Here is a 14,494-nt window from a genome sequence, read left to right as displayed (position 1 = left end):
TCATGAGTATAACTAATATTAATGAACATTACTAATTGGTACAAAATGGCACTTTGCATGAGTGTTACTAGCTGGAAAAAATACTGAGCAAAAAAATGCTTGAGCAATACCATTTGGTACCATATTGATACTTTGCATGGAACACACAGAATGTGTTTTGGCCTATACTTCTTCATCAAAGTAGTGAAGAAATGAGTCATTACTGTTCGGTTGATTAGAGCTGATAATTCTGATTCAAAGGGTTCAAATATATTGATATATTTTGATGTTATGGCAAGCTTGTCTAAATAAAACTGTTAGAAATCTCATCCCAAATACCCTTTCATTCACTGTTTTTGAAGATTCAGATTGTCAATAATGAGTCACAATATTTAGCTGAAATCTTGGACATAATATAACTAGGAAAACAACTGGATGTATGCATCATGTCACGTATTTGTACAAAATGGTCTGAACATGATGAAATGAAAATTTATCAATGAAATTATTTATAAGATGAATATAAATTTATCAATAAGCTTATTGATCAAATGGATTGCAAAACCAATGAGCTAAGCTTGTGGACATAAAGATAGCATACAGACTGTGCTGGTTTAGAGGCTTTGTCTTGCATGCAGGAGCGGGTGTGATCCTAAACCAAAGAATACAATCAAAAATAAAAATCACTTCCTCACTTTTCCCTTAGCATTAATGACAAGTTCCAAGATTGGTCAGTGGTCAATCGTTATCACGTGAATGAATGAGATATAATATTAATGTGTCTATGGTGTGAGTATCATTTCAAGACGAAGTGGTACGTACAAAGTTGGGCACTGTATTCCCTGCTATATGGTGGCATCCTTGCCTATACAAATGACATATAATAAAGAAATAGTATGGCGGAAGATAAAATTTAACAATAATGTAAAAGCTACATACCTGAGGCCATGGCTCTGCCTTGATTCCACTTGAATTCTCTAATTTTAGGTTGTTTTGATCAGCAACTCTAGCCAGGTTGTCTAAAGTGGCATTGTCTGGCTGACCAAGAGTGTAAATAAAATGATGTACACTGTTATCCTGAAGAAGAATTTATGAACATCCTGTGAATATAATATTTATCATATAAGCCACGTCACGACAAAACCAACATAGTGCGTTTGCGGCTAGCATGGATCTGCGCAGTCTGATCAGGATCCATGCTGCTCGCTATCAGTTTCTCTACTTGTAATAAAGTTGGTAGGCGAACAGCATGGATCCTGATCAGACTGCGCGGATATGATGTTACTTATTTTCAATTTTTATATTCGTGTTTAAAAAATAAGGTGTGATATTAAGAGGTAAGACCCTGGTGATTGGCTGGCAGCAACCAGTTTTGTCCTTGTCCAGAGTATATCTTTTTTCTATATGCATGAGGCAATTCAGACATGACCTCATACAAGTTTTCACCAACAAGATCTTTAGGTCAAAGGTCAAGATCACATTAAATTTTTTACAAAAAACCTTGTCCAAAGTGAAACAAGAAATTGTTTAATAACTTGGCTTGAATGTTCAAATTTATGAAGTAAAATGGTGTGCGACAAACTCACATCCCTGAGGCAAATGCTGGGGACCAAGGTCAGATAAGAAATAAAAAATATGTGTATTGACCAATGGGTCATCACAAATTAGGGGATTTAACTGTTAATGTTCACTATTATATGAGACTGAACATTTGTGACAGGAGTATTTGTGACTTATTTCAATATTTAACACAAATCAGTTTTAAGCTTGGATGGTCAAAGGAGCTAGAGGCTTATTTGTACCAGGCGTTCTAGCTCTTTTCATGTCACTACCATTAACCAGAACTAATATGTCTAAAGAGGAAACTTTGATGTGAGTCATGTAGGGCTCAAACCTACAATACCTGGGTTGAGATGTAGACATTTTAATCACAAGGCCACCTTGACCATTATTTGAAGCGTAGGCTTGCCTGCTCTTAGTACTCTCTCAAATCTTTACTTTCATTACTGTATTAATAATTAATTTTAGAGATTAATTTAAAACAATAACCCCCCTCCCCCCCCCCCCCAAAAAAAACCCAAAAAAACAATAAACAAAAACAAAGAAAGAAATAGCTAGAAAATATCAAGTTAATAGTATACATGCATATTTTTCCATATAAAACTCAAATGGAGTATTTTGCTCTTCAATAACGACATCAGACTTCCTTTTTACAGAAACCTGTTGTCATGGTACTATTTTAAGAAGATCATAACCATCCTACTATATACATCATACAGGGGATAACTGTTAACATGAAACAGATATTGTTTGGTAATATTGATCATACAGATATATTGACCTTTTCTTGAAAATCGTCTCGGAAATCACCTGTTTCCGATAATAAAACAGAAAGAATAATACGTAAAGCAAAATACATGCATTAACTTTGAATGAATCATCAATGAATCATGCAGATTCACGCCTCTTCTATTACCTCAATGATAATGTGCAGACGTATAAAAATAAATTGTAACGTAGGTTCGAGTCCAGCTACGATCATAAATATTTTTCAGCAGGTTTTCATGAATCTGACCATATGAGAATAATTCTAACATTACACTATATATATTCTATTGAAAAAAAATTCTATTTATTCAAATTTTGAAAGAATTTTTTTTTTAGAAAAGAGCCTAAAACTGAACAATTTAAAAAATCAACAACTTAACTCTTAACCTGTAGCAACTGAAGGTGATTATCATTTGACACTTAAAGCTATAGTCAGGCCAGAAGTCTGACCAGGCTCTATACTGTTGGTAGATCCATTTTTGCATTTAAACATTGGAACCCCTTAAACTTTGAATAGACTGTTCCAAATTTAAACATGGGATAAAATCCCATTATACAAATTAATGGAATTATTATCAAAATACAATGAATACCAATTTGAGCTGATGTTGAGCTATCATCTCCAGAAGAGTTGTCTCCCCTTGTGGGAAGGGTTTACTTGTAGCATGCAGCAAAACCATCACTAGATTTGTCCTGGTCTTGAAATTATCCTTAAATTTACACACACAAAAAAGAAGACAGAAATTGAATTATTTTACAAATAAATCTTCCAATGTGGGAATGGTTTACTTGTGGCATGCAGCAAAAACATCGTCTTGTCTGGAAATTATTTACAGCAAAGTGGCAATGTGAATGTCATTTAAATAGGAAACATGGCATCTAAAAACTATAGTTATTGCCAAGTATGATTCATACCTGTTATGAAATGATTATACTCTTTGGGTATCAATGTCTTTTCTATGATGATCATAAAATAATTTGAAGAAAAATATCTGTCCAGGGATAATTTATCTCAAACTGCATGTCAGAGACTAATTCTTTCAATGCTTCAAACATGTAATCATGGAGGTATTCTAGTTCTACCAGTGGAGGAAGACCTCAAGTGCCTCTCCTTGCATTATTTCAAGCAAACAAGCACCTGACTAGAACCACCAACGTTTTGTAAGCTAACTGGATAGCTTCCTCACATAAGGGAATCCTACTAGTCCCTGGCAAGATTCACACCAGTGAATGGCAGGTGGTTTAAAGTAAACAACCTTGACCACTTGGCCACAGATGCTGACAATATATATAAATACCAGTTGCAAAGATATTCAATGAAAACAAAACATTAAAAAACATTTACAAAACACATTATATCTGTGAAAATTGGCATAATTACGTAAGCCCATAGCCTGATGGCCGTGATTAAATCTACCCTATGCGACCAGTGCAAACCAAGATCAACTTACACATCAGTGCTCTCTGATCATGGTCTGCACTGTTCACAATTCAGTCAGTATATAATTTTCAAATTTTAACCTAAAAATGAATAATGGTTTTGTCCAGAATGAAAGACGGACAAGTTCATTTCAGATATTAAGTGTGGAATGGGAAAAAATATAACTACTTTTAAACATTAGGATGCTTTATGATATTATATTAAAACATAAAGTACTTTGTATAACAGAAGAATCAGAATATACATGTAAAGTAAAAACTCCCTAAACCTGTACATAAATTAAATCTAGGATTTCTCATGTTAAGTATCTGAGTGAACAATTGCATGACCGTGCTTCATGACAGTGGTCAAAATTAACAAATAACATAATCTTAATTTTCTTGTCTCTACTATCCCTAAAACTTGACATTGCTTAACCTTTGCTTTCCTATCCCATGTTATTTGTGCATGTTTCTTTGTTTGAGAGCGACTGACCAATGATGCTTATCACATCCATCCATAAAAAGAAGAAAATAAATTACATATACTTATCATCTACCTTCCTGCAATTTTGTTTAATGACTTGAAAATTGATAGATTAACTTTCTAAAAGGTTCTTAACCTTAGGATTGCCTAAAAACTGCACTCTCAGCTTAGAGAACTTGCATTAATGGCTAAAATCCGGCAAGCATGGACTTTAAATAAGCATTGTATCTGGGCACTGTAATAAATAGCTTATTACTATTACGGCCCTGGCAGTTTCATTATCAAAACACAACTGTCACATGACATTGTACTATAATGTGAAAAACATGACAAAAAATAACGAAACAGTTACCCTTTCCATATACAAAAATTTATGCAAGACTATTGCTAATTGACTCTTTTTTTTAATTAACATCTGCAGGAGCCCCCAGCGGTTTAAATTTCCTGCTCTAAGAGCTTGGGGTTTAAACGCATCCTCATGCTTCTGCAGTTTTCAAAGCACAAAAAAGGTGCTTTAACCTCTTTTGATTATTCTTACCCCTTAACAATGTAAGATTTCAGTCAGATAAATTTTACTTTAATCAAGCAATATGCAATCAAAGGAAAGACACATACCACTTCATAGTCTATTTCAATTAAAGCCCAATCATGTAATCAATTACTTTTACATTAAGATGGATTACTTTGTAATACAAAATTGTCACAAAACCAGTTTTTCTGTAGATACTGTGCAAAAAAAAAAAAAAACCAAAAAGGCAAAAATTGCCAAAATTGTAATTTTTTTTACAAAATCCTGACAATGTACTTCAAAGCATTTGACAATTATATTTATTAGGAGGCCAATGACCAATGGCATTAATCACTTCTTCCCTCTACAAAGGTAAATACATTAAATTAACTTAACACCAACCATTCCTGGATTCTGTTATCTTAATTTCAGTTTAAAATAATTATTTTTTCTGGAAGGTTCTTTAACCTTTATTCACAGCCTACACTCCAATGCCCCCTGCAAACATGTTTAATATGTCAAAACGCAGATTTAGACTGAAATATCGGTAGTTTAATTCAATAAAAATCAAACATTGAAGAAATTTTCATTTCTATGAGTGGGACTTACATGAAATAGATTTTTCCCTGTATGTTTCCTTGAGCAAAACCTATATTTTTGAACGCAATGCGATTTCTCACTTTGAATTCTCAAAACTGTCTTTTTGAAAACTTCAAGTACCAAATTCGAAGTTTGAAGACTAACTATAAAATACCAGAAAATTAGGGAATATGTTAACAGCTATCGTCAGGTACCCACGACCGAACCATTTAAACATCGATCATTTTACATGTTATGTTACATGTTATTCAATCATGGGTATATTGACATAAATATTGACATTGAAATTGGCGCCTGGGAGGTGTCTCGTAGCAACAAATTTTCAAAGCTTGTATTAACGCTGATTTGTAACATCATTCATTAAGACACACATTTGTATCTATTTGATAAACATTAGTTGTATTTACTTATGTTTGGAATTAACCTAAGACCATTAATGGATTATATATTATCACAAAGAAAAAGAAAATATAATAGTACACAGATTATTGGTTAAAACTTTGCAAAAGCACTGTCAGTTTTAACCATTTTACTACTGGATGATGGTGTTTATGCACAAACGACACTTACAGAATTTTCATTCTTTTCAGCTTCAAGGAGGCCATAAACTGTCTGTAACCCTTCCATCAAGTCAGGCTCACCTAAAATGTAATAATGTCTTACAGGATTGACAAAGTTTATGTAATTTGGAATAGTCTGATTTTATTAACCTGTTTATCATGAAGGACTCATTGAAAAATTTAATCTCGCACTTTGGTTCTGTAATTTACGAGAATTTATACGAAGCATATAACTAATGTTTTTAAAATGTCACATTTGCTTTATATGGGTCATCGTCATATCTGCAAGAGGACAGTCAATTAGATTAATTGTTTGTGGTTCATTCCCTGCTGATGTCATTGTTTTAGACCTACTCTTTCTTTATTTTTGCATTATATTTTAATGGAAATGGCTGAGTGCAGTCCAAAGTGTCCACACTGATATGAAGCAACTTTAATATTTCAATATAAGCACTGTCTCTTAAATCTCAAGATTATCATTAGTCAGTGTACATTCAGGTGCTGATATTAGACTTACTTTAGTTAATAGGTTCACATACAATCTTATTTTATTGAGATTTGCCTGAGTGATGAAGACACATCTACTAACCTATCCCTTTAGTTAATTGGTTCACATACAATGTGAGTTTATTGAGATTTGCCTGAGTGATAAAGACACATCTACTAACCTATCCCTTTATTTAATTGGTTCACATGCTATCTTATTTTATTGAGATTTGCCTGAGTGATAAAGACACATCTATTTACCTATCCCTTTAGTTAATTGGTTCACATACAATGTGAGTTTATTGAGATTTGCCTGAGATGCAACAAACAATCCACCTTTACATGCATCTGGAACCTCAACATTAACAGAAGTTGTTGATGGAGAAACGACTACATTAACCTGAAAACAAAATTATAATCTTCCATTTACAAATTGAAATAAATTTTTTTCATGGTTCCTCTAGGTCCTGAAAGTCATTTGACCAAGTTACCTTATATGACAACTGTATTAGAAGTGGACTTTACAGTGGTTCAAATAGGCTACAAATTTTTTCACAAGCAAGATTAATAGATAATGCTAAAACTAATAGGTATACTTCAAACAAGAGCTGCCGGTAGGAAGTGTGCTGAACTATTCTCAGAGCTTAATAGTAAAACATGAGCTGGATAATGTAAAATTTTCAAAGTTCAAAAAAGGGCCATAATTCTGTAAAAAAATTCCATGTTAGATTTATGGACCTTGGATAGTGAGCTTCTATTTTGCTCTCAAATAAATGTGTGAAGGTTTAAAACATTCCTTTGTTTAGTTTTGGAGATGCCAACTTGCACGCAAAAACTTTACCAAAGTGTGACACCAATGCCTGGGTACAAAAGCTCTAACTATTTTTCAAATAGTATAGCTAATAAATGTTCGTTTTGAAAAAAAAAAATTCAATCCCACTGACACTTTATCTTAGGTCATTTGGCATCTTTTGCAGCTTTACTGGTGGAGGAAGATCTCGGATGTCCCTCCATGCATTATTTCAGGCCTAGTGGACACCTGAGTAAAACCTTTGACAATATTATAACGTCATACCAATGACACAATTTTTGAAAGTTAGTGAAAGTATTATTATCTTTTAAGTAAAATTCTTTTGTTATAATTTAGTAAAGTTTATGAAATGAAATCAGTTAATTGGTACAAGAAAAGCATATAAAATATTTACAGTAAGACAGAGAACTGTTTGTGAGGAAGGACAGAATGGTCTAATTTCCATACAATATAAAAAATAAATTTGTTCAGTGTTTATGAAATATCAATATTCTAGAAGATCTTATTCTTACCTTATCATTTGGTGTTAGGGTGTTAAATATCTTAGTCATAGCCTCTGACATCACATCGGTAGTTCCGACAGGTTTCACACTGTTATCCACTAAGATTACAATGTTTTTACGCTCCATATGTAACTTCTCTACATACCACTCCCTAAAATGATCATGCAGTTGTAAAATTATGAAAGATGACAGGCACTGCCACAAGTATAGAGGCACACCAGCTAAAACAGAGCAACTCTATGGTACAACACCATTTTTGAAAAAAAAAAGTTTTTGTTGCTGCTGCTAATAACATGGCAGTATCTCCAAACTACATGTACATGATAGTGACTCCTAATTACAATCATGGTTATTTCTCCTAATTCATAATAGTGTCTCCTAATTACATGGTAGTGTCTCCCAATTACATAGTTGTTCCTCATTAATACATGATAGTGTCTTCTAATTACATAACAGGTTCTACTAATTACATAGTAGTGTCACTTAATTAAATAATAGTGTCTTTTAATAACATGATAGTTTCTCCTTATTGCATGGCAGTGTCTCCTAATTACATAATTCTGCCTTATAAATACATGGTAGTGTCTTTAACTGCATGTTAGTATCTCCTAATTACATGATAACGCCTACTAATTATATAATAGTTATTCCTAATTACATGATAGTGTCTTCTTATTAGATAGATCTGTCTCCTTCTTCCATGGTTGTTCCTCCTAATTACATGGTAGTATCTTGTAAATACATAGTAGTATCTTGTAAATACATGGAAGTATCACCTAAATCATGATAATTTCTCCTAATTAGGCAAAAGGTAAGTCCTATAAGGGTGAAAGTATTTCACAATTATGAAATGGTATCACCTAATAGGGAGATACTGTATACAAGTGACGACCTATTTATGACAATATCCTCCTTTTTAGTATTAGATTTTTTTTCAAATTAAGGAAAATGTAAGTAATATTCAACTCCTAAGTCAGTGTAAGTATCTCCTAATAAAGAGTAGAAAATCTAAAAGTAAATAAGAAGAAGAATGTGCCGATTCTTTTTTCCTTTGTTTTACATAAGTGATGAAGATATCATATTTAAAACAGAATATAAACAAGAGCTGTCGGTAGGACAGCAACGCTCTACTATTCTTAGTGCTTGATAGTACAAAAAATGCTTGATACAGTTACCTCCTCCTGTTTACAGGTTGGGGTCATGATGGTGAACAAGTGTGCAAAGTTTCAAAGCCATATGTCAATGGACTTGGAAAATATTTAAGGTATTACAAAAACTTTATAACATAAATTCTAAGTCGAAAAAGGGGCATAATTCTGTCAAAATGCTTGATAAAGTTACCTCCTCCTGTCTACAGGTTGGGTTCATGATGGTGAACAAGTGTGCAAAGTTTCAAAGCCATATGTCAATGGACTATGAAAATATTTGAACTATTACAAAAAATTTAACATAAGTGGTTACGCCGACGCTTGGGTGACTACAATTTCTCTACTTATTCTTATCAAATAATCAAGCTAAAAAATATCATACTGAATAGAATAACCTTTAATTATATATCAATGAACAAGAGGAATCTGTCAGGTACACTCAATCCTAAAAGTTAAATTGTCAGGTTTAGATCCATGAAATATATGGAGCTGTCAGGTGTAAGAATCATGAGATTTGATCCTGTTAGGTAAATAAACACATTTGTTGAAAGAGTAACCCCCACTTTATGATTCTTATGTTAATTCATTGAAGCTTGTAGGTATTAAGTACATGTACCTCAGAACATGCAAAAAGTATAGAATTGTCAGGTTTATGACCAAAACAAAAAGTTTGAAACTGTGAGATGTACAGCCAAATTGTTTGAAACTGTCAGGCAGGTAACTAAAAAGTTTGAAACTGTCAGGTGTACAGCCAAAAAGTATAGAAGTGTCAGGTGTATTACAGAAGAGTATGAAACTGTCAGGTGTACATTATAATAGTTTCATAATAAAAGGTATAGGACTAACAGATAAACCACCAACCTTGCCAAATGAAGCTGTGCAGTGAAATGAAAAAAAAAGCTAAGATTATAAAGAAATTATCAGATCCTAAAAAAATGCCATATGTTAAGATAAGAATATCGAAACTGTCAAATTCATAAGAATGAGAAATCTGCTAAGAAGAGACAGCAACATATAGTTACTTTGTTAAAGGTGTGTCCACTCTGCTACAGGTATCTGGCATTGGCGGAGCACCCTGCATGGGTGGAGCACCCGGCATGGGCGGAGCAACCGGCATGGGCGGAGCACTTGTATCACATGCTCTCTTACTTGCTGGGAACTGGACATAATGTCCTTCAGAATCAGCAAAGTATTGCCATGTAACACCTTCCAAGGTTTTGTAGTTTTCCTGAAATAAAAAGAACAAATTACTAAAGATTGTGAAATTTTCAAGTGCCCTCATGACATTTTTTGGGAATTTATAAAATCAGAAACATTAGCAAAAATATAAAAATCTTATTGAAATTTCTTTGTCTACGGTAACAGAATTCAAATGACTGTTATTTCTTTTTATTTGTTTTCTTTATATTTTTTCAATCATACTTCTTGCAAGATGGAATAAGTACAATTACAGTTTCTATTTATCACATAAGTATCAAACTCAAATTCTTTCCCTACTGAATTTGTATAATGGACTGGCCCTTCTTTGAATATTGAACAGTCATTTCAAAATTAAAAATATTTCAGCATAAAAACTAGAAATGTGTCCCGATTTGTCAATCTTATTTATGTCTCTAGGTCAATTTTATTTTGGCTACATATGCCCAAGTTGAAAACTAAAAACATTTTATTAAGTAAAGGGTAAATACTACAAATACTGAATAAATCCACAAGAAAACCCCAAGGTGCATAAGTACACATGCTGACCAACATTCTTTTAAACTTTCAGGCCTACAGGTCATAAACTTTTTGAGTTATGTGCAACACAAGTTCAATATTGTACATTTTTAGTAAGTCAAGGGCAATAACTCTAAAATACTAAAAATATCCACACAAAAATACCCAGATGCACAACTACACATGCTGATCAACATTCCTGTAATGTTACATGACTCTAGATCAAATATTTTTTTAGAAGTGTCTGACACAAGTTGAAAATTGGAAATTTTTACTAATTCAAGGGCAATAACTCTAAAAATACTAAATATATCCACACAAAAATACCCAGATGCACAACTACACATGCTGATCAACATTAATGTAATGTTTCATGACTCTACAAATGTAGGTCAAATATTTTTTGAGTTACATGCGACACAAGTTGAAAATTGCAAATATTTACTAAATCAAGGGCAATAACTTTAAAAATACTAAATATATCCACATTAAAATACCCAGGTGCACAACTACACATGCTGATCAACATTCCTGTACAGTTTCATGACTCTAGGTCAATTACTTTTTGAGCCACATGCAACACAAAAATGCAACAGATGGACGGAGGGACAAATGTAATTCTAAATGCCTCCCCTATAGAAGGGGCACAATAATAAAACTGGACAGTAAACAGTATAGAGCTTGGTTCTGCAGTTTTAAATCTCAAGTCTGATCTCAGTTATTTGATTGGTCTGATACTGACAAAGAATATACACTGACCAATGACAATCAAGAAGAATCTCAAAAAAACAGTTTCAAAACCTTGAGGGCTGGTCAGACTGTACAGATTTCCATGCTGGCCTGGCTCTGTACTCACGGGTGTACCTTTTTTGTTAGCCTGTGACCTTTAGAATTTGAATGGTTATTTACCAAAATGTTTTTTATTAATACTTAATAATACACTTATGTGCTTCAGACAAGAATGGCCATGGTGACCCAAAGTCATTAAATTTTATGATATGATTATTAATATTAAATCAAGTTAACTGAACACTGAATTTATGCATTCCTACAAAAAACCCATAAGATCAGACAAATTCACATGAACAGTTTGATAAAAGAATTATTTAGCAAACATCAAAGCAACATTCAGTAAATTCATATTAATAAGTATCTCTTGTCACTTTAGTGCAGTTACAAGATAACTCCTATTAAATTGTATATAGTTACCCATTACTTCACCAAGGTGACAAATTCTGTCTGCTACCTTGACAGAGGTACTGGCATGGGAGCAGTTCCCGTACAAAAATCATAGTTACTTAAACATTATTTTTTATTACGCTCACTCACCAAAATTTGAATGTTACACATCAATATTCAGCTCGTCACACAAATTATGGAAATTCCATCATGTTCTAAACATAGTATAACCCTTACTTATGAGGCCTCATATGGGGTACCAAAATTATCCATTATTTTGTATGAAGAGAAGTAGTTCTCGTACATAAAATCTAACCCATTATAATTATACAATTTTATTATATCGGACCTATTTTTCATTTACAATTGTTGAACAGACCATTATCTAAGAGATAAATAAATGTAATTCAGGAAATAGAGCGTAGACTAAACGCGGGTATCAATTACCCGGTACCGTTACCCCAACGCATTCACATGCAATAGCATGCTTGTATGCATGATATTTTACGCATCAAAGCCATAAAATTATTATATATAGTACTATTGGTCAACATTCTGATAATTAAACAAGTTTACATCACATTGCCTACTTATTTGTAAACAGGTGGTATTAGTGGAAAACCCTTTAACAAGCCTCACGTGTAAGTATTTTGCGCATGCGCGCAAGAACGGAATCCCCCAGAAAAACAAGGTCACGTTTTGACGACGCACAGGTGAAAGTGATTTAAAATGAGACTTTACTGCCGAACTGACACTTAGATTTTGTCTCGTTTATGTATCTGCTTGATTTGAAATGAATTTTTGAAGAATGCAAGTAAAAATCAAGCGTTTAAATGAAAAATACGGGTACTGCTTCTGTACGTGAACTGCTCGCATGCCAGTATAGTATTTGAGAATTACTTACAAACATCCAAGAAAAATAACATGGAATGTTGGTATTTTTTATTATCACTGTTGCTTAAATAATTATTTGGCTTAGAAAGTGATTGTAATGTTATAAAATACTGTATGCTTGTAATACTGCAACATATCATTATTATTCAAGGGGCACTGATTTTTGTTGTTTTAGTAGATTATGTCAATCCATAAATTTAGGATTCAATGAAATTTCATTTTGTCTGCTGTAAGATTATTCTGCATTACATTGTAAATTATTTACATTCTGCCTTTTGAAAAATTGACAGTCCACGAATTTAAGAACCCATGAATATATTCTTTGTGACAAACCACTAAATTATATGCCCACGAAATTACTGTATTTCCTTTACCTTCAATGAATATATCAGATATTTATATAAATTTTTAAAATGTACATCAGGTTGCTGTCAAGTTATGCATTAATTTTAAATTTTCCTCAAATTAAAAAAATTTTGATAAATTACATGAAAAAATTTCAGCATGTTATATGGATGTGTAAAATTAAATGATTGCAATATAACTGTTTCATATCAGCTAGAGTTATATAAAAATTGGGTTCATATAGCCTGTCAAAAATCTTTACAACTACACATTATAATGTTAATCGAACATAATATATCATAAGATCTCTTATTCCATCTTGAGAAACAAATCTTCTTTTTTTTTCAAAAAATTTCTTACTTTCAGTGTATTGACAAACTCAGTTTTACTGAGGGATTTAAGTAAAGCATCTTCGCTGCCATAACATTCCTGATTCTGAACCGTATCCCGAACTTTTCCATCAAACGGTCCTGGGCTTGGGCCACAGCAACAGTTTGTAAGTGGCTTAGGTGTTGGTCCGCCAATAGGCGATGGTGATCCATCCACATTGTTCAATTTACTGACCTCTTTTTCTAGCCTCTGCTTCAACTTATTTGCAGCCAACACAACATGGTTATATCTCAAACTGACATTCTGAAATATTTCATTAAAAATTTCTTCACCGTCTATTGGAGCATGTACAAGTTTGGTTTCAAAGTCCAACAACATTTGTTCAATCTGACCATAAACAAGAACTTTGTCAATATGTGAATCTAACTCTTGTTTAAATCCAAGCATCCATTGACTAATTTGAGATTCATCAAGCTTCTGTGATGACACAGATTTCAAATCCAGAAAAATGCACAAAATCAGCAATTTTTTCATAACTAAAAGTATCCAAGTAGAATTATTTCCCATTTTTGATCAAAGATACTGAGTAGTATTTTATTTGACAAAAAAAGTTTTGGTTTATTTAATACGTAAATACAATTTTTCTACATGCACTTTTCAATTATAATCATAATCAAAAATGTTTAAATAATTTACATCCACAATAATGTTTAATTCCAACATTTCAGTTATATTTCTCCAAAAGAGTTTCATTCCTTCGAAAATTCAGATTAACCAATCAGTAGGCAATCTGAACATCAAAGGGTACGAGTCCAGTTATATACATTTCAATTTCTGATTTCCAGTCGCAATTTTGATTACGAAAGACTAGCTACTCAAATATGCCTTTACAATCAGTAATACCCGAATACAAATGATACATTTAAATGTCAACTTATAATGCGACCCCCACAGCATTTCCATATCTTCTTTGATATCATTATTCTTAAAGTATTTACATGGTAATTAATCATATGATAATGGATTTGAAAATAATTTAACCCGCACCTTGCTCAATTTCTTATACGGACAAGTCACAGTCCAGCTTCCATTTTTAGAACTACATTATACGTCCATTATTAATCTAAGGAATATCAGGAGTTCGTAAGCAGGGTCTTCAATTTTATCAGAGGCAGCAGACGTGTTAAATAAAACAAACGAT

General features: G+C 32.7%; 1 protein-coding gene across 1 annotated transcript in view; it reads right to left on the bottom strand.

Annotated features, from left to right (window-relative positions):
• LOC132743394 (VWFA and cache domain-containing protein 1-like) overlaps window positions 1–14,290 on the bottom strand; it is a 57,546-nt gene extending 43,256 nt beyond the window's left edge. The window contains exons 1-7 of the mRNA XM_060731916.1: window positions 13,324–14,290; window positions 9,852–10,057; window positions 7,691–7,832; window positions 6,629–6,767; window positions 5,892–5,962; window positions 2,901–3,017; window positions 919–1,056 (exon numbers count right to left, since the gene is read on the bottom strand). Coding sequence (XP_060587899.1) covers window positions 919–1,056; window positions 2,901–3,017; window positions 5,892–5,962; window positions 6,629–6,767; window positions 7,691–7,832; window positions 9,852–10,057; window positions 13,324–13,860 — 1,350 coding nt within the window. The 5' untranslated portion in view covers window positions 13,861–14,290. The remainder of the gene's footprint in view (window positions 1–918; window positions 1,057–2,900; window positions 3,018–5,891; window positions 5,963–6,628; window positions 6,768–7,690; window positions 7,833–9,851; window positions 10,058–13,323) is intronic.
• Window positions 14,291–14,494: the final 204 nt, after the last annotated feature.

Source organism: Ruditapes philippinarum, unplaced genomic scaffold (genome assembly GCF_026571515.1).
Source record: "Ruditapes philippinarum isolate M1 unplaced genomic scaffold, ASM2657151v2 ctg2717_1_1_1_1, whole genome shotgun sequence".
Lineage (NCBI taxonomy): Eukaryota > Metazoa > Mollusca > Bivalvia > Venerida > Veneridae > Ruditapes > Ruditapes philippinarum.
Note: the sequence above shows the minus strand (reverse complement) of the source record. Positions and strands in the feature narration are given on the sequence as shown.